Here is a 26,258-nt window from a genome sequence, read left to right as displayed (position 1 = left end):
GGTGCACAGAAGTAGCCACAATTCTTCACCTGTGGCTTAAATGGGGTTAGCTTAACTTACTTTTTATTTATTCTGTTTCTAGTATGAGGCCAATATCCTATATGCCATCTTAGCCCCTTTAATTTGTCCTGTCACCTTGAAAGATGTATGTGTGTGTACACTCCAGGTTACCCAGTTTGTGAATATCCTTGAAAATTGTACCGCTTGGTTTGTTACCTCTCCTCATTTCTCCTATCAGAATGAACCATTTTACACTTCTCTGTATTACATTTCATCTGCTATGTGTAAGTCATTTCATTAGTTTGTTTATTCATTCATAGTATGTCTTAGCTCATCCCTACTTTCCCTTTTGTTGACTATGTACTTCTGACTTGGAACACTGCAAACCATCTGTGGTATAGTTTTGTTGGATTTTTTTGTACACTTGAGTGTCTCTCTAGGCCATTCAGAAGTTGGGTTAAGTAAACTACATTGTTGTGGATCTGGAATAAAATTTAGGCTAGACCTCATAGTGACAGCAGATTTTCTTCCCTCCGAAGCATTAGTGGACCAGTGTGTTTTAACAACAATCTAATAGTTTCATGGTCACCATTACAGATATTTGCGTTTTGTTCCAAATGTGTTTAATTAATTGAATCTAAATTTCCTAGCAATCATGATAAATTCGAGCTCTTAGCTCAGGCCTTTATATTACTGTTCCAGTAACTTACAAACAAATGAATTGGGGCAGAAATAACCCCCTCAAGCCTGCTGCACCATTCAAAAAGATCATGACTGATCTATTTATGTTTTCCCATCTATCCTTGATACAATTTTGATTTCATTGTTTAACAAGAATTATCTACCTCTATCTTTTCTTTTTTAAACAAAGCCAATGTGCTGCCTCCACCAGCTTCTGAGGCAGAGAATTCCGAAGCCATGCATCCTTCTGAGAGAAAAATAACTCTCCTCATCTCTATCCTAAAAGGGCAACTCCTATTTTCAAAACAATGACCCCCTAACTCTGGACTCAGCACATCCTTTCCATGGCCATTTTGTCGAGACCATTCAAGATTTAGTCACCCCTCACTCTTCTAAGCTCCAGGGGTGACAAGTTGAGCCTGTCCAATCTATTCTTGTGAGATAGTAGATTCATCCCACCTATAGATCTAGTAAATCTTGTCTGAACTGCTTTCAATGTAAAAACATAAAAGACACAAGCAAGATTAATCCATCAGCCTTTTAAAAAGTTGAAGGGTGATTTTAACTGAGGGATTTGGAATTTTGGCAGGAATTGATAGCCACTGGTGTACATTTTTAATTATATCTTTGTCATAGTAAAAAAAAACACCCCACCCTCCTCCCAAATAGAACATAGAACATTACAGCGCAGTACAGGCCCTTCAGCCCTCGATGTTGCACTGACCTGTGGTACCAATCTGAAGCCCATCTATCCTACACTATTCCATTTTCATCCATATGTTTATCCAATAACCATTTAAATACCCTTAAAGTTGGCAAGTCTACTACTGTTGCAGGCAGTGTGCTCCAGCCTCTACTACTCCCTGAATAAAGAAACTACCTCTGACATCTGTCCTATATCTATCATCCCTCAATTTAAAGCTATGTCCCCTTGTGCTAGTCATCACCATCCAAGGAAAAAGGCTCTCACTGTCCACCTTCTCTAACCCTCTGATTATTTTATATCTCAATTAAGTACCTATCAACCTTCTTCTCTCTCACAAAAACAGCCTTAAGTCCCAAGCCTTTCATCATAAGACTTTCCCTCAATGCCAAGTAATATCCTAGCAAATCTCCTCTGAACTTTTTCCAAAGCTTCCACAACCTTCCTGTAATGCAGTGACCAGAACTGCACACAATACTCCCAAGTGTGGCCGCAGCAGAATTTTGTACAGCTGCAGCACAACCTCGTGGCTCTGAAACTCAATTCCTCTACCAATAAAAGCAAATACACCATATGTCATCTTAACAACCCTTTCAAACTGGATAGCAACTTTCAGGGATCTATGTACAGGGACATCGAGATCTCTCTGCTCACCTACACTACCAAGAATCTTACCATTAGCCCAGTACTCTCTATTCCTGTTACACCTTCTAAAGTGAATCACCTCCTGCTTTTCAGCATTAAACTCCATTTGCCACCTCTCAGCCCAGCTCTGCAGCTTATCTATGTCTCTCTGTAACCTATCCATAACTCTACCGAGCTTAGTGTCGTCTACAAATTTGCTAACCCATCCTTCTATGCTCTCATTCAGGTCACTTATAAAAATGATAAACAGCAGTGCCCCAAAACAGTTCCTTGTGGTACACCACTAGTAACTGAACTGAAAATGTGTTGCTGGAAAAGCGCAGCAGGTCAGGCAGCATCCAAGGAGCAGGAGAATCAATGTTTCGGGCGTGAGCCCTTCTTCAGGAATGAGGAGAGTGTACCAAGCAGGCTAAGATAAAAGGTAGGGAGGAGGGACTTGGGGGAGGGGCATTAGAACTGCGATAGATGGAAGGAGGTCAAGGTTAGGATGATAGGCTGGAGTGGGGGTGGGGGCAGAGAGGTCAGGAAGAAGATTGCAGGTTGGGAAGGCGGTGCTGAGTTCGAGGGATTTGACTAAGACAAGGTGGGGGGAGGGGAAATGAGGAAGCTGGAGAAATCTGAGTTCATCCCTTGTGGTTGGAGGGTTCCTAAGCGGAAGATGAGGCACTCCTCCTCCAACCGTCATTTTGTTAGGTCTGGCGATGGAGGAGTCCAAGGACCTGCATGTCCTTGGCGGAGTGGGTGGGGGAGTTGAAGTGTTGAGCCATGGGGTGGTTGGCTTGGTTGGTGCAGGTGTCCCCGAGGTGTTCTCTGAAACGTTCTGCAAGTAGGCAGCCTGTCTCCCCAATATAGAGGAGGCCACATCGGGTGCAGCGGATGCAGTAAATGATCTGTGTGGAGGTGCAGGTGAATTTGTGGCGGATATGGAAGGATCCCTTGGGGCCTTGGAGGGAAGTAAGGGGGGAGGTGTGGGCGCAAGTTTTGCATTTCTTGCGGTTGCAGGGGAAGGTGCCGGGAGTGGAGGTTGGGTTGGTGGGGGGTGTGGACCTGACGAGGGAGTCACGGAGGGAGTGGTATTTTCGGAATGCTGGTAGGGGAGGGGAGGGAAATATATCTCTGGTGGTGGAGTCCGTTTGGAGGTGGCGGAAATGACGACGGATGATACAATGTATATAGAGGTTGGTGGGGTGGTAGGTAAGGACCAGTGGGGTTCTGTCCTGGTGGCGGTTGGAGGGACAGTGCTCAAGGGTGGAGGAGTGGGAAGTGGAGGAGATGTGGTAGAGGGCATCGTCGATCACATCTGGGGGGAAATTGCGGTCTTTGAAGAAGGAAAATGTATAAGAGTGTTAGTCCAGTTCCAATACGATACAACCCAAATGGAAGAGCATCTGCTCCCAGGAGGACCGGTTCCAATGCCGTACAACCCAGATGGACCCACGCCGTACTAGTAACTGAACTCCAGGATGAACATTTCCCGTCACCCACTACCCTCTGTCTTCTTTCAGCTGGCCAATGTCTGATCCAAACCGCTAAATCACCCTCAATTCCATGCCCCTGTATTTTGTGCAATAGCCTACCATGGGGATTCTTATCAGACACCTTACTGAAATCCATATACACCACATCAACTGCTTTACCCTCACCACCTGTTTGGTCACCTTCTCAAAAAACTCAGTAAGGGTTGTGAGGCATGACTTACCCTCCACAAACCCTTCACTATCCTTAATCAACTTATTCCTCTCCAGATGATTACAAATCCTATCTCTTATAAACTTTTCCAAAACTTTATCCACAACCGAAGTAAGGCTCACTGGTCTATAATTACCAGCGTTATCTCTACTCCCCTTCTTGAACAAGGTGATAACATTTGCTATCCTCCAGTTTTCTGGCACAATTCCTTTAGACAATGACAATACAAAGATCAAAGCTAAAGGCTCTGCAATCTCCTCCCTGACATCCCAGAGAATTCTAGGATAAATCCCATAAAGCCCAAGGGATTTATGTATTTTCACACTTTCCAGAATTGCTAACGCCATCTCCTTGTGAACCTCAATCCCCTCTAGTCTACTAGCCTGTATCTCAGTATTCTCTTCAACAACATTGTCTTTTTCCAGTGTGAATACTGACAAAAAATATTCATTTAGCGCTTCCCCTGTCTCCTCGGACAACTTCCCTCTACTGTCCTTGATTGGCCTAATCTTTCTCTAGTCATTCTTTTATTCCTACTATACCTATAATAATGCTTCTCAGTCATGTTATAAACAATGTTAACACCAATCCAAGGCAACATTATGACAGGTAGCCATGGAAAGAGTTATGGAGTACCTTAAAAGAACAGGAAGTGGCAGTAATATTTAAAGAAGGAATTGCAGAACATCAGGCTGAGGAACTGAAGTCATACTCAGCAAATGTGGAGTAATTTAATATTGGAGTTCATGCCAAAGGTCAGATATTTGGTAGATTGTTGGGTTACTGGGAGGTGTAGTCTTATTGAGATATTTGAAAATGAGGTTGAAATTTTTTAAATTGATGAATTGTTGATATGACTGGCAAACATGACTTGTTGTGAGATACAGGTAGCAGCTATATGGATGAATTTCCCTTTACAATGGGTGGAACCAGATTATGAAAAGCTTTTTGCCCCAGCTGAGGTGTTTAAGACAAGTGAACAGAACTGTAAAGTCAGAATCAGCCCTTGGGGAGAAAAATTCAGAAGCACCTTTTCATGTATAGGCTACCAGAGATTTTGAAGTCTTTCCGACAAAATACTACAGATGCTAACTCATTTAACTTTAAATCTGAGATAAATATAACTTTTGTTTGCTAAGGGTACAAAAAGATACCAAGCCAAACTTGGTAAATGAAGATGCAATACAGATTACCCATGGTCTCACTGAATGACATTTCAGGCTTGACAAACTGAGTTCTCATAATCCGGACCAGGATTATGCATTTTAAAACTTCAGTAAATTTTAGATTGATAACTAAAGGATGATCCATTATTAGTTTTCTAATTATTCAAATGTTTTTCTTCTTATTTTAGTCTATTGTGTACTATAATCTAAGCTTTACCTCTAACTGTACAGGCTGTACGCTCACCACCTTCCCGCCACCCCCCAAAAATCCTGTTGTCTTGCAACAGATATGCAATATACCTTGTAAGGACATGCCTACCTATGCCATTTTTCTTTTATAAATCCTATTATTTTCTGTCAGTTTTTCTCCTCTCTTCATCCTCCTGAAGATTTCTGGTGGTGTAGCATTGTGGAACTGATCGTCCACTACCACCCAAACGATTTTAATCCACCTAACCCATAGGACTGAGCACTAATTCCTTACAGCATTATATACTGAGGGAATTCAGTTTACCTGAATTGATTAGCTTGAACTCAGACATGCAAGTGCCTGTGATGTATATCTGCACACAAATATGATGTGCTGGACTGTACTAAAGGTTAGTTGAATTCTTCAATATTATGTGACCCATAACTTGTCCTTTGTTTGTAGGAGCTAACATAAGTATCACATTATGTTAGTGACAGGTTATCAGTCTAACATCTCGCCTTGTCAAATCCGGCAGTCTCTGATCCAGCAACCTCTGTGGTCTGTCACCCATAATGTTTCTGGTTTTCCCTGCAATGGCATCTAGTGGCTCTGCATCGATTTTCAATTATTTTACTTTTTGTTACACTTTGTTCAGTTTGGATACACTAAATCCTATTTTGTTTTAGTGTCCAATCAGAAATTTCAGGTGAGAGCTTTACTTGATAGAGGAATACAAACAAAATCTGAATCCCAGCTACCATATTTTCTCAACTAGTTATTCAGAGTTGAGGCAGTAATGAGCTAATTTTTGTTCTGTGCCACTTATGGGTGAGGTGGAGAAAAATCATTTTGGTAGTAGTGGATGATCAGCTCTACAATGCTACATGAGGATGAAGGGAAGAGAAAAACTGACAGAAAGAGATGACTTTAAAAAGAAAAATAGCATTATATTGTATTACGTGTTCACTACTCAGCACCAACCAGAAATTGAACCTGGCCTTACCCACACTTTCCCTAGCTATTAATGCCAAAACCTAATGAGACACTGAGGGAGATTGTAAAATAATTTTCCTAAGAGCAACACAATATATAACTTATAATTTACAGATGTATGCAGGCAAGATCCTTTAACCTAAGATCAACTAATGTCTTGTAAAATTTGATTTTTGCAGTTAATCCATGTTATTATAACCCAGCATTCTCCTTAACTTTCTGTAAATGCACATGGACTGCAAAGTAAGGGTGCAAAGTTGCAAAAAATGTAAAATTATACATGATCGGTAAATTTCTTAAAAACAACATTATTTAAAATTAGTATTTATTTTGTAATTCTGTACTTTTAACCTTTGAAAATGTGCTCTTCATTGTTTACAGACAATGAAGATCCTGACAGTGCAGTAGATGACAGAGACAGTGATTATCGAAGTGAGACTAGCAACAGCATGCCACCTCCATATTATACAACTTCTCAACCAAACGCATCAGTTCATCAATACTCTATTTCTTCACGGCATCAACAAAGTGGATCACGGGATTCTTGCACTGATTCTATTCATAGTTACGAGCTAGATTATTCAGATCTTCAGAGGCCAATAAGGTACATTTTATCAAATTGAATGCTCTTTTGATTTTTTTTAAAGCAAGTAATTGTTCAGTATGGCCACTGTTAACAGTAACACATAAGATAACCTGGTGGAACAGTGTCAATGCACAGCTGCATGCTGTATCCCATCGTGGCAGGAGATAGTGCCTAATTTTTGATCTTGGTGGTCTCTGTGTGGCATGTTTGATAAAGGAACAAAACATTTCTGAGAAAGAGGCAATTAATTACTTAACCTGCATCATTTATATAGCAGGCTCGATTTGCCATAACATGACCAGAGAGTTAAACTTTGTCCAGACCTAGTGGAAAGATTAAAGAAACCCAGATAACAGCATATAATTGGTGATGAACAATCTTTGTAATTAGCCGCTTTTTTCTGCTGCATGGGCTTCCTTAATAAAACCACTTTTTTTCTGTGATTTGTGTTGTTTTTCTGTTGTAACTGGATATGACATATCGAAAGTTTGCTAATGATCTGTTTCTTGCCAGCTGGTAACAAAATCTTTTCAGTACTTGAACAAATATTTTCACTAACTTGAGTAATTCCCTTTCCTGTCCTGGTGAACAGCTCAGCAAAAGTGCAAGCTGATGCATTACTTTAGATGCCTTATTTACTGTCCGTCCTGGTGTAAACCAGCAATCCAGACTGCAAGTCATAATTATATTGATGAGCTTCATTGGCTAGCAACAACCTGAGGAATTAAAAGAGAACTACCTGGCTCAGTTTTATTCATCTTTAGCAAGTAAACTAAATAACACTGAGAATGGATTTGTGAAACAGTTCACATAACTGATTTCTATTTTCTGGAGATCCTGTTTTCAGCGAGAACTGGAGTAGGGTTATGTGAAAATTACTGGCTAAAATTAATGTGTATTACAATCACAATGGTAAATTAATTTGGAGCTTGTGATGGAAATGTAATGTTACGGCATCTCAATGGGGTTTTCTCATGGGAGTATTCTCTCATTGTTGATCATTCTGTTAGTGTAATCTTTATGGTTTCAACATCTGCCCATAATCAGGACAATATTATTAAATATATGCTTTGTAATTCAATTAATTTTGTGGAACTGTTTAAATTTCAAAATGTTAGACTAATAGTTTTTAGTGTCTGTTTTTCATTGTTGGATGAAGAACATTGTGGATGAGCAATGTTTCCCACTAATATGCATTTTAGTTTCAAGTCAGTTTTATTCATTGTACTTTGTGCAAATCTAGACATCACTGTGCACATTCATCTAGAGGGAGTGGACAGAAATAATGCCAGAACAGAGCTCTGTTGGACACTTTCACACACTCAGAAGATCTGCTTAGTTACTATTCTATGCGCGAGGGTAAATAAAGCAGAGCTGGTTAAAGAAGTATTCTTAGATTTTAAGAAGGCATTAGATGAGGTGCCACACAAAAGGTCAATGTGCAAGATAAGAGCTTCAAGAGTTGGGGATAATGAAGTGGTCTGGTAAGAGGTTTTGTCAATGGCAAGGGTACTTTTAGTGTAATGCGGTGGAGCGCCACAAGGATCAGTACTGGGGCATCAGTTATTCACAAACTGTTAATGAAAGGGACAAAAGGGCCAAATGATATATTAAATTGATGATACACAGTTAATGTGAACCTGTGAGGAAAGCATGAAGGCTACCTTGATATATGGGCAACAAAATAACAGTTTAATTTCAGAAAATATTCGCTCTTCGATAAGTATGGAAAAGAAGATTTTTAAGAAAATCATGACATTTTAAAATTCAAAGATACTTGCTTACCTGCACAAAATTGGCATGCAGTACATCTTGTAATTTAGAAGGAAAGTGGCATGTTGGCACTTGTTGCAAAGAAATTGGTAGAATAAGTTAAGGCTGTCCTGCGGCAATTAACTAGGTTTAGGTAATTACATGCTGGAATAGTGTGCGCAATTTTGATGATTCAATCTAAGAAATTATATACAATCCTTGAAGGCAGAACAGGGAAGTTTCTTCTGGGAACCTATACAGAGGATTGTGCTATGATGAGGCAGATAAAAACAAGTCAGAACAAAGTAACTTTGAAGAACTAACTGCATTTATTTTAATGGCAAAGGGTTTGACAGGTGAATCTGATGAACTCAGGCCACATATGGGAACATGGGGCTGGGACATCATAGCTCTTGCTGAAACTTGGCTGAGGGAAGGACAGGACTGGCAGCTTATTGTTCCGGATTTTAGATGGTATGGGAAAGATAGAGAAGGAGGCAAGAGAACAGGGGGAGTGGCATTTTTGATTAAGGAAAACATTGCTATTGTAATTAGAGGATATTTTGCAGGATCATCCAGTGAAATTATATGGGTAGATATTAGAAATAAGAAAGAAATGGTCACCTTGATGAGATTGTTCTAAAGGCCCACCCAACAGTCAGAGGGAAATCGAAGAGCAAACATGTAAAGAGATCTCAAATATATGTAGGAATAATAGGGTTGAAATAATAGGGGATTTTAATTTTCCAAACATTGACTGGGATTGCCATACTATTAAATGCTTGCATGGTGAGGAATTTTTAAAATGTGTTCAAGAAAATTTTCTTGATCAATATGTAAATGTACTGACTAGAGATGGAGCAAAAATTGACCTTCCCTTGGGAAATAAGGCAGGAGAAGTGACTGAAGTGTTAACAGTGGAATACTTGGGGATTAGTCATCATAATTCTATTAGTTTTAAAACAGTGATGGAAGAGGATAGGCCTTTGATAACAGTTAAAGTTGTTTGTTGGACTAAGGCAAGTTTTAATGGTATGAGACAAGAACTTTCAAAATTTGATAGGAGTAGGCCTGTTTGCAAATAAAGGAACAAATGATAATTGGGAGGCTGTCAAAATTGAGATAACATGAGTTCAGAGGCATTATGTTCCAGTTAGAGTGAAGGGTAAGGATGATAAGAGTAGGGAACAATGGATAAATAAAAATATTGAGATACTATCCACGAAAACAAAAAATCACATTAGACAACTGGGATCAATTGAATCTCTTGAAGAATATAAAGTGTTTAGGGCCATTCTTAAGAGGAAAATCAGGAGGGCAAAGAGACAATATGAGATAACCTTGGCAGATAATGTTAAGGATAATTCAAAGCAATTGTATAACTACATGAAGAACAAAAGAGCAATTGAAGGGAGAATAGGGTCCCATAAAGATCAACAAGGTCAACTCTGTGTTGAACCTCAGAGATATTAAATTAATATTTTGTGTCACTTTTTACAGTGTATTAAATGGCTGTTGTAAACTTAAAAGATTTCAAAAATATTTTTAATAATATTGTCCTTGTGGCATAAAATAATTTGGTTAGAGACAAAAAACTGCAGATGCTGGAATCCAAAGTAGGCAGGCAGAGGCTGGAAGAACACATCAAGCCGGGCAGCAACAGGGTCCTGAAGAAGGGTTACACCTGAAACGTCAATTTCTCCACCTCCTGATACTGCTTGGCTTGCTGTTTTCTTCCAGCCTCCTGCCCACATAAAATAATGCGGCAGTTCACTGTTCCATTTATGTTTGTGCTATATCTTCTTGGTTTTGATACTGTACTCTAATGTTTGCAGGGTTATAAACTTACAGTTTTAATTATTTTGGTCTTGGGAATGACATGACTCAGTTTAAATGCATACACATGAGAGATTTTGTCTAATATAGTGCAAATAATTATTTTTATAGTGTACACTAGGTTTAAAATTAATTTTAAATTCCAAAATGGATTTTTTTTTAGGTGGCTCCCTGCTGTCTGATGTTATGTATAATATATAATGTATGTGTTATTCAGTATTTAATAGGTTTCATGGTTGTTTTTGCATTGGAGAATTTACCCAATGGATATTAGTATGTAGTACATTTTCTGCTAATGTCAGAAAGCTACCTGGATAGAAGTATTTAAGAGGACAACATTTGGACAATTTTGAACCATAGAATAACAATATTACTTAACTGATATTTTGATATGAAGCATTATATCTTTGGGGAATAATCACAGAGTTTGATCTAGAAAATATGTATAAGTACAAAAGACATTGGGAAGATTTATAAAATGAATTATACAAGATGACACACACATATATATACTGTACAGGAAAATAGTAGCTTTTATATATTGTTCTGCAGTAATAATTGTTATATAAAAATAAATCTCTTAATGGGAACAATCTTAATTCTCTTATGTTGATCATTCCCTATCAGCAAACATTGTATAGGTGTGAAATTGTGCATCTCTGATTTTATTCTTTTAAAAAACTGTTCCCATTAACTGGAATATAATGTGGTAAGACTTTGCATTTTTCACATTTGAAATATCAGAACCAATCTTTTTTTAGCAGGTTGTTATAATTTTAATCTCTATTTAATAGTCTATCAAAAGTTTTTACAAACTGTGATTGTATTTTAGAAATTGAAATAACTATTGCATACTATGTTCTGAGACTACTGTATTCTTAAATAGAGAGCGAGAAGAGATAAATTTTGATGTTTAAATAAAATATGAAAGTTGGTGGTAGACCATTAAAATTGTTTTGGCATTTACTCTTTATAAGCAAAATCATCCATTTTGCATAATAAACTTGACTGAGCATCTCTAACATGAAGGTTGAGATGTCTAATCTACATGTGTGGGTGCTGAAAGCCCTCCTTTAGGCGTTTTTGCTGCAGAATGCTGTGGTAGTTGAACAACTAATTCTTTGATTCAACACCCCGACTTCCATTTTCTGTCCAACCTATTGGCTTCACTCTAGATATTAAGTAATTTCAATTTTATATCTTGATCCATAAATCACAGTTGTCTCAGTAGGGTATGCAATAAAAATGTTTAAAGTACTTTTTGGTATTTTTAATTTTCCCTCACAATCTTCCTCTTTGTGCTTTCCACTTTCTCTGGTAGACGCTATGATAGCATAGATTCTGCCACAAATGGACGCAGTGATCTAGAGACTGCGTCAGACTCTAGCAGGCTAACCAGTCGTCAGTATTCCCTTGAAAGTAGGCAGTCCCTAGATCTGTCGGATAGGTGGGTTTGAACTGCATCTATTGCATTGTTCGTACACTAGACATTTGTGGTCTATAATGTGCTGTGGCTTCTTGTCCAGTAGTTGTGTGCATGCTTGCTTAAATGTTTCTTCTGTATTTGTTGACTTATAATAGCTTCAATGAAATATTTTCAAAAGATGAAGTGATGAATATTTGTCAGGATAGGTTGATCAAAATACAAGTGTTACTTAAGAATGTAAGTTTACTCAAATATATTCAGTTTCTTATTCTTTAGATTTTCATATTAATCAATCTAATCATACTACAAATTGTAACAGTGTTACTAACCTTACTTCAATAAGAATGTGGCATAGTGTTTTGTTGTTTACCTCTAACACTTTTAAGTTTTGAGTATGTCTGGTCACTGAAATCAGCAACTTTTACAGCAGTGTTCTGGTACTTGTTTGATACTTTTTGATGGGGGTGGGGATGGGCCAGGTTGGAGAACAGGTTATTTTGCATAGTTTAAGAGTACTTTCTTTTTTTAATTGTCTGTCCCATGATATTGTGGGAATGCTAATCTATCTGAGCACCTATGAAATTTATTGGTTTAAATTGTTAGTTTTGGTGATTTTATTTGTCTATGTTCCTCTGTCTGAATTACCCTTCAAATACAAGATTTATTTGTTAGATATGCAGTTCCTTAAAAATTGAGGATTCCTTAAAGGATTGAGACAGAGAGGGCAGAAACAGAGTACTTGATTTCATTATTGTAGGCCGCTTAAACCCTTTATATTACTTATTCTTAGAACAAAGTAAAATGAAATGGGAGGAAATGATACTGAAGTAATTTGAAATCGCAAAGGAGTTCAAATTTCACAAAACTTTGCTTCATGTATGCTACTTTTACTCTTAGTGTAGTTCTGACAATGAGTCAATACATTATCTGTTTTTGTCTCTGCAGATGCTGCCCGACCTCTTCTATTTCTCCAGCACTTTATTTTGTTTCAGATTTCCAGCATTGTCTCTCACATTAGTACATCAGAAAGGAAACACTCTGCCGCACAAATAATATAGCTATTGTCCACTGATCAATGCATAAGATTATTAACATATAATAACATCACTAGTCAGGGTGATTGAAATGTGAGGCATTACACTACTCATGATTTAAAATTTATAAATGACTAAATGTAGCAGCATGTCTGGCTAGCAGCACTTTTGTGGTGGGACCTTTGCCTGAGCGTGGCAAAGTTCTATCCTCAGTCAATTAACACTAAATGGAAATTTAACATTTACTGTGAAATTTAAAATCCATTTACTGTGAAATTTGTAAAAAGAGAAATGCTTTCTAAATTTGATACTGTGCTCAAGTTCACAGAGTTCTTTTGCTGAGTTCTGCAATTAAGGAGACAGCTTGTTTCTGTGGAATTCAATAAACATTCAACCTAGCTTTGTGAGCAGTCAAAATTCAGCGAAGGCTCTGGAGTACGAAGTACAGTGTGTCAAAATAACAAAAGTAATGAAAATAAATAACAACTCAAATGTGCATAGCCTTTGTCCTTGATAATGTGATAAGAAGCACTATAAGTCAAGTATTTGAATTATGCTCCGGGCGTTTGCTAGCTGCATTTTGCAGAGGTTAGATTAATATAGTAAAACTCTTTTTCTTTGCTCTTGCTAATAGTTGAGTCGAGTCCATTTAATTTCCATGACAGTAAACTTGGGGGCTTGTTCCAGGACACTGCAACTGGGTGAGATTCTCAGGATCCCCAGAAACACGCTTGAAATGGCCGCAAGGCTGCTATGATTGGCTATGTGTTCTGCACCTTTTTGGGTAGTGAGGCAAAAAAACCCTATCATACAAAAAGTCCTGTCGTATGTTGTTCATTTATACAAGATTCAATAAAATCAGAAATAAAAACAAATGTACTGGAGAAACTCAGTTGGTCTGGCAACAGTTGTGGGGAGAGAGCCAGAGTTAACATTTCGAGTCTAAATACGCTACTTTGGAATTGAATCCTTGGACTTAGCATTAACCCTGTTTTTCTTTATCCACAGATGCTGCCAGACCAGCTGCATTTCTCTAGCACTTTCTATGTTTTGCTCAGATTTCCAGCATCTGCAGTATTTTTGCTTCAGAATGATTTTTAATCCAAAAATAAACATTTTAGATATCTTAGGAATTGACTTTAAACTGACCTTTTTTTTAACTAGTAAATTAACTGAAGAATAATTATCTTTGTCACTGAAGGTGGGACTGCAATATTTTCACCTCTGTAAACAATATATCTCAAAACTAGAGGAAGCATTTCAACAAAATTTGAACATGGATCATATATAATAGGGTTTTAATCAGGGAAGAACTGATTTTGGGGGAAACCTGTTAAAGCATTAATTAACATTAATTGATAGGATGAACTAGCTTTCTTTTAAAGAAAGTTGAGAATTGTTTTAGCATTTTGTGATTGACCTAACTCCTGTTGCATGATTTGTCATTGTTGTCAAAATGTGAGTAGAGTTTGCAGCACAGATTGTTGCATACAAATTGACTTGACACTACCTCAGTGAGATGGAAGCTCTTCATAAACATTATTTCTTTTTCCATATTGTAGTTACAGAGCATCAACTAGATAGGGAAAAGCTTCAAGAAGAACTGTGCAGCTGTAATCACATTAAGTTAGAGCTCTGTGGAGGTATGCATTGCACTATGCATCCCCTTCACTTGCTAACTATTGTAACCACGATTCATTACATTACTTAGAAGTTGCATTTTTATCTCTGTAATATATCTCTTAAATATGAATATCAGATAATTGATGAAATAACCTAGCTTGTGTTAGTGGAGCATTTCTAGGTCATAGGAAAGAATGATTTGATCTGTACTAAAAATATTTTAAGAAGTTGGAATATGGGTCTTTCTCTTCTCTGAATTAATGCCTTAAGTGAGCAGCCGCACCTTTGAAGGAAAAATGGCTACATTTTATGATACTGCTGCATTCAGAAAACTGGTGTAGATTGCATTTGTGAAGCAGGTGAAATGACAGTGCATTTGTTAAAGCTAATAGTCAGTAAATTTATAATTACATTGTTGTCTATAAATATTTTCTTGAAAACAAGATTTATCTTTTTACTCAAATTTAATTATATGGGGTCACCTGCCCATGGTAAATATGTCTTATTAAAAAGTGTTGCAAACTTGGCATACTTTATTTATTTTAAATTTTTATACTTGACCACAAGTTGGTACACAGTCAATCCTGATAAATAATTCTTTCGTCTTTAATTTCTAATAAACTTGTGTTGGAGAAACTATTAACCTTTTGACAAGATCCTGGAAGTTCACTTCTAAATCATAAGACCTATTTTTATTAAATTGTTTAATCGTGTTTCAGTTTCATGTACTGGCAGATCAGACTTTTGTGCCACAAACAATAGGCATTTAAATTCAACTTAACTAAGAACTCCTGGATCACACTGCTGAGTTTATGCTATGGTTTGGCTAGCGACCAGTGACTTTTATTATTAAAGTGGATAAAGTGAGAGATCCCATGGACTTACTAAAAGAACAAAATCACATGATTCCATAGTTTTAAACAAAGAACAATAAACTTTACTATACAACACTAGAACAGTAATATAATCTATAATACATGATAAATCTGGGTGTTAGAAATAAATTGTACATGTGGTAATATGGGTAAAAGACTTGAGCTCATGAGCTTCATGGCATCAGATCAAAAGTGCTGAAAATGTGTTGCTGGTTAAAGCACAGCAGGTCAGGCAGCATCCAAGGAACAGGAAATTCGACGTTTCGGGCCAGAGCCCTTCATCAGGAATGAAAGTTTTCGGTACTTACTGTCTTTAATTTCTGATATGGCTAGGAAGAACTGTTTGTTTAGTGTATGGATTCTTCTGTAGATGAAGAACAGTAGAGGTCCTTTGCAAGTTTGTGAGAGTGTTGTCCTGAGCTGGGGTAGGGCTGATTGCAGGGAATGTAGGTAGCGACGCATGGCTGCAAGGGTGGAGCGGAGGATCCGGAGGGAGGTCTGTTGCTGGAGGCTTCGGATTTGTTGCAGGTACAGGTTGTCCTGGTTGGGTCCAAATTTTGTTGATTGGAATGTAGTCCGGAGTCCGTGCGGGATCAGTCGGTTCCGTAGGCAGGTGCTGAGGAAGGAGATGTGGCTGTGGTAGCGAGTCTGTTTGAGAATGTGGCTGAAGAGCTTCTGTGCAGAGGAGATGACCTGGGGGGAGCAGTGAGAGAGGGACTCACTGAAATCCTTGTAGAGGGAGGAAGAGAGCTTCTTCAAGGAAGGCATCCTTGCAAGAGGATTCGCAGTAGGTTAAAATCTTCGAGTAAAAAGTGAAGTCTGCAGATGCTGGAGATCAGAGCTGAAAATGTGTTGCTGGTTAAAGCACAGCAGGTCAGGCAGCATCCAAGGAACAGGAAATTCGACGTTTTGGGCCAGACCCCTTCATCAGATCAAAAGTGGGCAAGGAAACCTTCTTCTGTTTACCATGTACAGTCCGCCCTTGACTGATCAATCAATATTCCTGCATATTGGACAGCACTTTGAGGAAGCAGGGATACATTACCCTTAAATAATGGCCTCCTTGACACACAATGGCAATACTTGTTCATCTGGTTAACTGGATAAGATGTCTTGTTCCAAAAGATGCAGATGTTAACAATGTTGTGGCATGCTTTCTTAAGCTTCCTAGGGCAATGCTACTTACAGATGTTGAGAGAGCTCATTCTCTGCCTGTGGCTTCTGTACTAGGGGTCCTCTGAGCCAAATCCCTGTCCAATCTATCTTGTCTATGGAATGCTTGTGGAGAAGGTAAAGACAGCTCGTGCCATTATAGGTGTTGCTGCTGCTTTTGTCCCTCATCGGAGCTGTAAGCTGCTTCTGTGTCATACTGGACTCAATGGCAGGAAAGGGCAGGCAAAGTTGGGTGGAAGGTGAAGGGCTTTTGCCCGAAACGTTGATTTCGCTGCTCCTTGGATGCTGCCTGAACTGCTGGGCTGTTCCAGCACCACTAATCCAGAAAGTTGGGTGGAATGCAATGTGAACTCAGTAATAAGAACACACCAGAGGAAGTGCTGAGAGCATCAGCATTTTATTACAAAGTCAGGCTGCAATTTGAGTCTCATTGAAAGTTTCCTCGCCTGACAATTTCACTGAAGAAGCACTTCCTTGTCTATTCTTGCCTGATCTGCATGGAAATTTGGGTGCTGGCTGTTCAAGCCATAATGCTGGGTTAGTTAATTACTTTGTAAAATCATACTTAACCAACAACCATATTTTTGTTGTGAACTGCAAAATTGCACTTTGCCTTAGTTTTAAGATGCATGTGATTGTCATTTATATAAATAGGTGAAAATGTAGAAGGCATGGTTAGTAGGTTTACGGATGACATCAAAATCAGTGTTATAGTGGACAGTGAAGATGGTTATCTGAGAATACAAAGTGATCTTGCTCAATTGGGTCAATGGAGTGGCAGATGGAGTCCATTTTGGAGAAATTTAAGGTATTGAACTTTGAAATGAACAAGAACAGGGCTTATACAATTAAAAGCAGGTTCTTGAGTAGTGTTGTAGAATAGAGAGACCTACGGGTTCAGGTACATAATTATTTGAAATTTGTATCACACGTAGACATGATGGTTAACAAGGTATTTAGCACTCTTGTCTTCATTTCTTCAACATTTGAGTGTTGGGGTTGGGGTGTCATATTGAGGTTGTACAGGACATTGGTGAGGCCTCTTCTGGAGTACTGTGCCTAGTACTGGTTGCCCTGTCATAGGAAGGGTATTATGCTGGAGAGAATACAGAAAAGATTTACCAGGATGTTGCTGGGAATGGAGCGTTTGAGTTATAAGGAGATGCTGGATAGGTAAGAGTAATGTAAGAAGCTTTGGGATGACCTTACTGAGATTTATAAAATCACGATGGGTGTAGATGATGTGAATGGCAGATGTCTTTTCCCTTGGTTGGGGGCTTTCAAGACTAGTGGGCATATTTTTTAGGTAAGAGAAGAGACATTTGAAAAAGACATGAGGGGTAACTTTTTTACAGAGTGAGTGGTTCATGTGTGGATTGAACTTTCAGAGGAAGTGGTGAGTGTGAGTGCAGTTACAACATTTTAAAGACATTTGGATAAGTACATGAATAAGAAATGTTGGGAGGGATATGGGCCAAACGCAGGCAGGTGGGACTAGGTTAGTTTGGGATTATGATCAGCATGGACTGGTTGGACTGAAGGGTCTGTTTCTGTGCTATTTGACTATGGTTTTGAGGTTGTGGAATCACCTGATATGGTTGACAATCAAGAGAACTAATACAACATTTACTCAAATTTAAATTAGTCTCAGTTGGTTTACAACCAAGAATTCCTTAGGAAATTGGAGGAAAAAAATTAGTATCTGACATAATTTTACAAAATTATATGGAAAGCCAAACTTTAGGATTAAAGGTTGTAGGACAATAGATGACTGCAGCAATCGTAAAAGGTAAGGCCATGAGAGGTTTGAAAAGAGATATAATTTTAAAATTTGAGGCCTTGTTTAACTGGGAGCCAATATAGGTCAATGAGAACATGAGGTGAATCATGAATAGTTATGATCTATGCTGAGATACAGGTTAGTATAGAGGTTGAAGTAGAAAGCGTGGAGTAATAAATTTTGAAAGTAAGATTTCAAATTTAATTTTGAAATTTTTAACATTATTATAAAAGACATTGAAACTCAAATCTGTAATTGTTGGTTGATTCACACCTTTCTAGAAGTTCCATACTGGATAAAAATCACCTGTAGATCATCCAGCTTGATAAAAAGAAGTTGGACAAGATTCTAGATCATATACTGAAATATATTTCAGTGGTTTTGTTGAAGCAGCAGAGCAGAACAGAGGGAAAAAATAGATTTGTATACGACATCTGAAAGATGCTCTGTGTTTGTGTCAATGACTGTCTGTCTGTCTGTCTGTCTCTCTCTCTCTCTCTCTCTCTCCTCTGTGTGTGCGTGTGCGAGCACATGTGTGCGGGGCCCTCCCTCATCCTCCTTTGGCCTCTCTCGGCCTTTCTTTCTCTTACTTTCTCTTTATTTTTTCTCTTTCTCTTTCTTTTTCACTATTTCTTTCTTTTCCACTTTTTCTGTTTCTTTTTCTTTCTCTCTTTTTACCTCTTTCTTTATCTCTCTTTCCCCTTTTCTCTCTTTCCCTCTTTCCCTTTCTCTTTCTTCTTTCTCTCTTTTTCTTTATTTTTCTCTTTCTTTTTCTTTTTCTTTCTCTCTTTATTTCTTTTTCTTTTTCTTTCTTTCTCTCTCTTTCCTTTTCTCTATTTCTTTATCTTTCTGTGTTTCTCTCTCGTTCTCTTTCTTACTTCTTTCTCTCTTTCTGTTTCTTTCTCTTCTTCTTTCTCGTTCTCTCTTTCATTCTCTCTTCCTTTCTTCTCTCTTTTTCTTTCTTTTCCTTTCTCCCTTTCATTATTCTATCTTTTTGCACTTTCCTTTTTCTCTTTCTCTCTTCCGCTTTTTTCTTTCTTTCTTTTTTCTTTTTTCTTTTTCTCTTTCTCTCTTTCCTTCTTTCCTTCTTTATTTCTCTCTCTTCCTTTCTCTTCCTTTTTCTTTCTTTCTCTTCCCCCCACCACCCCTCTCTCTGTTACTTCTGTCTCTGCTCATCTGCCTTCACCTTTGCTGCAATTTCAAGCATCTATTGAATACTTTCAATGATACAGCCTCCACAAACTTTATGGAGTAGGTAATTCCAGGAATTCGCTACTTTCTAGGGGAAGAAATTCCTTTATATCTCAGTTTAACTGACTGTCTTTTTTTCTGTCACTTTTACTATTTGTTTAAGATTCTCTAAAATCTCAATTCCCTCACTAGTAGAAATATCTTCTCAATATTACCCCTTAAAGTCCCCTCAATCTTGTGTGCAATATTCCAAAAGATAATTAATGGAAAATAACTTTTGAATACACTGTCCATTTTAGTACATGGAGGGTATTATTTATTGCTTGCCTCCTTTTTAGTGCCTGGTTAAGGTTCGTAATGAAATGGTTACTTTTACATTATTACTAACATGCAATTTATGTTATGGATCACAGGCCAAATGAATTAGCATTCAGGTAGTAAATCACTACTTAAACCAATTACTATGTTGTGATTTGGATCAGTCTAAAGTAACTTAACTAGTAATTTAGTAATTCAAATGCTATTGTTTGATAAGATTTCTCTAAGTCACAGTCATATGGGCTTAAGAACAATCTATACTGAACAAAATATGCATTGAATGACAGCATTGGCCAATTTTTTCATGTCTACCTTATTCTATCAGAAATCTGTTATGCTTTTGTAGTTTACACACAATGAAAATACGTGTCAAATTACATTCAGCACATGCTGTTACTTTCAAGAAATAGAAGTACAGATCATTTTTACTGTTTGGAATATTATTGTGCTTGGCTACACTAAATACTCAGAATAAGACATGATTCCCATTCTGTCTATATACTGTTCTGCAGCATTTTGAGAAAAGATCGGCTGTCTTTTGAGATTTATGGCAGGAGGAGTGAATTGGCTCTCCTCTCAGTACTCTCTCTAACTGGCTGCACAAAGATTGATTTTTCTTTTTCACACAATGGTATCACATAATCACTCCAATAAATTCCTAATGTAACAACAAGCAAAAAGTAATGTTTATATTATCTGCTAACCCCAAGGAAAATATAATAGGTACAAAACTAAGAATACTCAAACGTACGTAATAAGTTTAAAAGGGAGAGACCGAGAGAACACAGCTTAGAGAGTCCCTATATTTGAAAAGTATTATAATCTGAGACCATAGCTCTTTAATGTTGACTGATATCCTCAGCAGTGGCAAAGCTTGATATCTTTGAGTTCTCAATAAAAGCTTATTTTCCCAGTTTGATTTTTCAATGGGCATTGTTTTCTGGGATGGTGAGAGAAACATCCTGTGGAAGGATAATGAGAATTCCACTTCATGTTTATAAATGCATTTTCTATTCTCTCACATCTTCTGGTCAAAAGCAAATGTTGAAAAATAGCTCATTTATATTCCTTCATCTAGCTCCATTGACTTTCCAAGCTTGCCAACTGGTCGGTAAGTAATTTTTCTCCCAGTATGTGAAGTTGTTACACATGTGAATTAAAACACGACATGTGAATTTAATGATGCTGATTTGCCTGGTTTCAATATCTTCAGCTGAATGTGGCAATATCAGTGCGGATGATTTTTGTTTATTCCACAAGTCTCCTGAAGTTTGTCTTAGTCTGTGGTCAAGTGACTACTGCAGTTTCTTCCTTTGTAAAAACTATTTCATCCTTAAAGTTTCCAGTGTAACAATTAGATAATGAAACATGATAATCCAGATTTACTGCTATTGTAACAGTACGTGTGTATAATATGCATACACATGCACAGATATGTTCGTCAACAAAACATGCAACATTTCTCTTAATAGTATGAATAGTCTCTATTCAACTTCACTTCCAAAAATATATAATAAGCTATCTTGAGAACATAGCCAGTGAGCACCTCTTTGTCTCTAGAGATCCGTTTATCCTATTGCCTGGGAGTATACCAATTATTAATATTGTTACGTGGTATAGGTAAAAACAAGGTCTGCAGATGCTGGAAACCAGATTCTAGATTAGAGTGGTGCTGGAAAAGCACAGCAGGTCAGGCAGCATCCAAGGAGCAGGAAAATCGATGTTTCGGGCAAAAGCCCTTCATCAGGAATAGAGGCAGGATGCCTGCAGAGTGGAGAGATAAATGAGAGAGGGGTGGGGTGGGGAGAAAGTAGCATAGAGTACAATAGGTGAGTGGGGGTGGGGATGGAGGTGATAGGTCAGAGAGGAGGGTGGGGGAAGGTAGCAAAGAGTACAATGGGTGAATGGGAGTGGGGATGAAGGTGATAAGTCAGAGAGGAGGGTGGAGTGGATAGGTGGAAAGGAAGATAGGCAGGTAGAACAGGTCATGAGGGTGCTGCTGAGCTGGAAGGTTGGAGCTGGGGTGAGGTAGGGGATGGGGAAATTCACCCCCCGCCCCATCTCATGTATCTCTCCACTCTGCAGGCACCCTGCCTCTAATCCTGATGAAGGGCTTTCGCCCGAAATGTCGATTTTCCTCTTGTTATGTGGGATCTCATATTTACCTCTTGTTGCAATTCTGTTTTGTTTTCAAGACTTTAGATAAATTTATTGGGATAAGTTAAGATTGCATTATAAAGCAACTGTTGCAGTTAATTTTGCTCATTTGGCTAGGCATGGCTTGCAAGAGAAACAAAAGTACCATGATATTTCTGAAAGCCATTGCTACAGACAAAACAAAGTATGAGACTATGTTTATTACTTAACTTTGACATTGTGGATTCCATAAGATCATAAGACATAGGAATGGAAGCAAGGCCATTCAGCCCATCGAGTCTGCCGTTGAATCATTGCTGATGGGTATTTCAATGCCACTTACCCACACTGTCCCTGTATCCCTTAATTCCTTGCGAGATTAAGAATTTATCAATCTCTGCCTTGAAGATATTTAACATCCTGGCATCCACTGCGCTCCATGGCAATGAATTCCACGGGCCCATCACTTTTTGGCTGAAGAAATGTCTCTTCATTTCTGTTTTAAATTGACCCCCTCTAATTCTAAGGCTGTGCCCACAGGTCCTGGTATCCCTGCCTGATGAAAACAAATTCCCAGCATCCACCCTTTCTAAACCATGAATTATCTTGTATGTTTCTATTAGATCTCCCTTCAACCTTCTAAACTCTTATGAATACAATGCCAGGATCCTCAGCCGTTCATCATATGTTCGGCCGACCATTCCAGGGGTCATCTGTGTGAATCTCTGCTGGACACACTCCAGTGCCAGTATAAATGTAGTTTTTAAGACAGCAATAGAATACATTTTCATTAATTTGCAGAAAGTTTATTGGTCACTTTCTTTCATGAGTCAGAAAGGAGGAATAATGATCTAAAAAATGGCAAGTCATAGATACTATGCACATAACCAATTGGAGAATAACCATAAGGAACAGGCTATGGCTATTGTTAGTGCAAAATGTTTTATTCTTTAGTGATTTATAGTAGTTTTATCATGGTAGTAATCTTTCAACAATCCTTCGATGCTGGAAAATTCTAGAGGATTAGAAAACTGCTAGTGTAATATTCTTATTCAAAATGGGAGGGAGACATAAAACTGCTGACAGCTATAGGCTAGTTAGATTAAATCAGTCATTGGATAAGTGTTTACAATTATATACATGCTATTATTTCGCCTTACTGATTTTATTGAGGGGAAAAGAAGCGGAAAGGTCAAAAACAGCGGGGCACAGATTTAAGGTAATTGACAAAATAAGTAGTATGACTTGAGAAAATTTTTTTTCACAGTGATTGCCCAAATATAGTAGAGGCAAGTCCAATCAAGATATTTATGAGAGAATCAGTTAATTTCCTGAGAAGATAGAATATACATGGTTATGGAGGGAAGATAGGGGAATTGCTTCTGCGGAAAGCTTGCACAGACATGATGTGCTGAATGGCCTCTTTCTGAGCTTTAATAATTTTGTGATTCTGTATTTTAATGTGATTTTGTATTGCAATTAAAAAGCTGACGTTGTACAGGTAGAAGATTACTTATCCAGGCCAGAGAAATGTTTCAGTTGTAATTAGAACTTGCAACTGGGTTTCTAAACAGCATATCCTTCATTAAACAAGATGTAACTCTCTTCAGAGTTTCCACAATGAGTGTGGTAACATAAAGGGACAAGTTCTCCACTGACTTTGTGTAGTCTGCAGATGTTGCTGTCAGAAGAGTACTGACTACAAATATTGACTGTCTGAGTGATGTACCACCACAACTTCATGCCAATGCAACCTGTTCATTTTAGATGCTGCAAAGTGTGCAGTATTATTTCAGTTCAATTATTGAATTTGACAATTACTTCTGCACCATTTAAAATGCTTAACTTTCATATCTTTTATTTTGTTTAAAGAAGTTTATGGCTTATATGCCCATTGTCGGACATCACTAACAAGACAGAATTTGCTAGAGAAACTCAGCAAGTCTGGCAGCGTCTGTGGAGAGAAAACAGTGAATGTTTCGTCAATGTTCTGAAAAGTGGTCACTGGACTCGAAACATTAGCTCTGCTTTCTCTCAACAGATCCTGCCAGAGCTGCTGAGTTTCAGATCCTCAGCATCTGCAAAGTAGAGCATGACTAAGTGACAAAACCATAATAACCATTGTCATTTGTTAGTACTGAACTTGAGTACAGCTGAAAAAAGACATGTTGTCGAAGCTGTTAATCTTTTCTGACAAGTGTGCGATGTAAGGTGTGAGATATATGTACTTTTTAATATTTATTTTAGCATTTTTATTTTTAACTCCTAGCATTTGGGTTTTGTCTGTCTATAAAGGGGTTTAATTATTAACTTGTAAGTATTTCTGTTGCCAGGGTGATGTCTTTATTTAAAAACAAAAAAGTGAACATAATAAACAGTTGTGCATTAGGCTTCAGATAGAAGGTTCTAGAATGGAGTTGTTGATTTGTCTTGGGGGAAGGAAACATGCATGTTTCAGTATTGCAGAGGTCTTAATTGAAGCTAGATATACAAAACAGTAGTCTTAAAGAAAAATAATGGTGCTGAACTATTAAGAAATAGATGACATCAGTGTAGAGTTCAGTTTAGCATTCCAGATCAGAAATTTTGTTTGGAACACTGAAGAGATTATTTGAAGTTGAGAAATTCAAGGCTCAGTTGATGAAGGCTCAATGAAGAGGCTCTCAGATCCTCAAAACTGAAAATTGAAGCATTATTAAATTAAGTTTTCTAAATGTGATCGAGAAGGACATTTTTTGAGTACTGTAAATGTGTGCTGTTTGGAATAATGAAATTATATTTTACCATGAGATTTGAAATCTTAAATTTATGTTATATGTAAATTATTCTATTTTGATTTTTATTTCTTTTGCACAACAGACTTCTGTTTATTGTTAAAACCAAACCTGTAACATTCTGTGCTTGTTTCAGTGAAAGCACACCTTGTTAAATTAAAAGAAAAGAAAATATGAACTTTCAGGTCCGATTTCAATCTGAGATCTGTCTTGTCTAGTAATAACATCAGTTGGGATCATAAGTGCAAGATGGAATGCTTCAACAAAATGCTTCTGACAGCAATATTTGACCTATGATTAAATAGGTTGTGGGCTTTCTGTAAGAGCACAATGATTCCTTTACACTTATCCAGAAGGTCGTCTTTTGGTCTCCATTCTTCTATAATGTAAGCTTAGTATCGGATCAGTGGTATGTCTATCCCCTATCAGAAAAGAAATCTGAGAAATGAAATTTGTAGATCATTTCATTTAATTAAAATGGTTTTAAAATGTATAGGTATCTTATACTTGACAGTTTAAAAAAAAATTTTTAATCCTTTTTCCTGGTACAGGCACATACTTCAATCAGATTAGTAGAAGTCAATTTCACAACATGTATGTTGGTATGGTTGAGACATGGCCCCTCTTCTTTCTGTATTATAACCTGCACAGTGCTATATCCTTTAAATTGGAAATTGCCTACTTGTTAATCACTTTAGTTTATGCAACAGTACTTATTGTGTATGTTCTATCTGCAGTTAGTTCATCAGCTGTACCAGCATTAGCTGAGCATTTTTTATAACCTTTTCAAATCTTGCTATCCTGCTTCTGAAAATAAATAAATACAGAGCTTTTAAGGGCTTTTCTACATGTTCGTTTTACTTTTGTGCACATTGTCCTGTACGGAAATGCATCTAATTTATCTTTTTTATTACTTCAAGTGGTGAAGCTCAGTGTCTCAAATTAATTTGGAATGTTTAAAAGCTATACCTGAAGTTTTCAATCTGACCAAGTAGGTATGAGACTACCTACCCAGTTCTTCACATCAGCTTTATAAAATGGTTAACATTAAAAGATGCTTTGAAGTTCTTCTGAACAATTTTATCCAGTTTTTTTTTAAATACTATTTTTTAGCTTGAACCTAATGTTAACCTTTCAGTTAGTTTAATAGACAATTAGCTTAAGGCATCTTCATAGTTGTCATCATTTGAACTCCTTTGTAAATTGCCTGTCATTGACAATGCAACAAAAAACGCCCCTTTGAATATATGATTGACACAATACTTTGTACCTGAGTTAAATATGTTATAGAAGGTCTTGGTGCCATAAGCCTAGAGGAATAAATAATCTGTTTTTCTTTTGCTCATCTTCTAGTCAGTTACCATTGTAACTTATGGATTAAATTAAGTTAAATAAATATGCAATTAATTGTGTTCTAAGTAACACAACAGGTTAGGCTTTTTAAACTAAAAATGCTGTAGCAGGATAAATGCAACACCAAGTCCTTTTCTTCCTGCTAATTTCTAGCATTAATTTGGAAGAGTTTTTGTTATTTGTATTATTATAATTTACATGTTTATAATCAATATTATATTAAGTGAAACAATTGGAGTAATATTTAATATAAACTATCTATTAAAATGTGACTTCACGTGCTGTAACATTGGAAAAATTCTTACTGAACACATTGTAATAAATTTACTCACCT

General features: G+C 37.4%; 1 protein-coding gene across 1 annotated transcript in view; it reads left to right on the top strand.

Annotated features, from left to right (window-relative positions):
• Positions 1-26,258, top strand: part of unc13a (unc-13 homolog A (C. elegans)) — a 299,453-nt gene that overhangs the window by 56,238 nt on the left and 216,957 nt on the right. The window contains exon 8 of the mRNA XM_060846583.1: positions 6,449-6,671. Coding sequence (XP_060702566.1) covers positions 6,449-6,671 — 223 coding nt within the window. The remainder of the gene's footprint in view (positions 1-6,448; positions 6,672-26,258) is intronic.

The sequence above is a fragment of the Hemiscyllium ocellatum genome, chromosome 28 (genome assembly GCF_020745735.1).
Source record: "Hemiscyllium ocellatum isolate sHemOce1 chromosome 28, sHemOce1.pat.X.cur, whole genome shotgun sequence".
In the NCBI taxonomy this organism is placed as follows: domain Eukaryota; kingdom Metazoa; phylum Chordata; class Chondrichthyes; order Orectolobiformes; family Hemiscylliidae; genus Hemiscyllium; species Hemiscyllium ocellatum.
The sequence above is the reverse complement of the archived record's forward strand: the minus strand, read 5'-3'. Positions and strand labels throughout refer to the sequence as shown.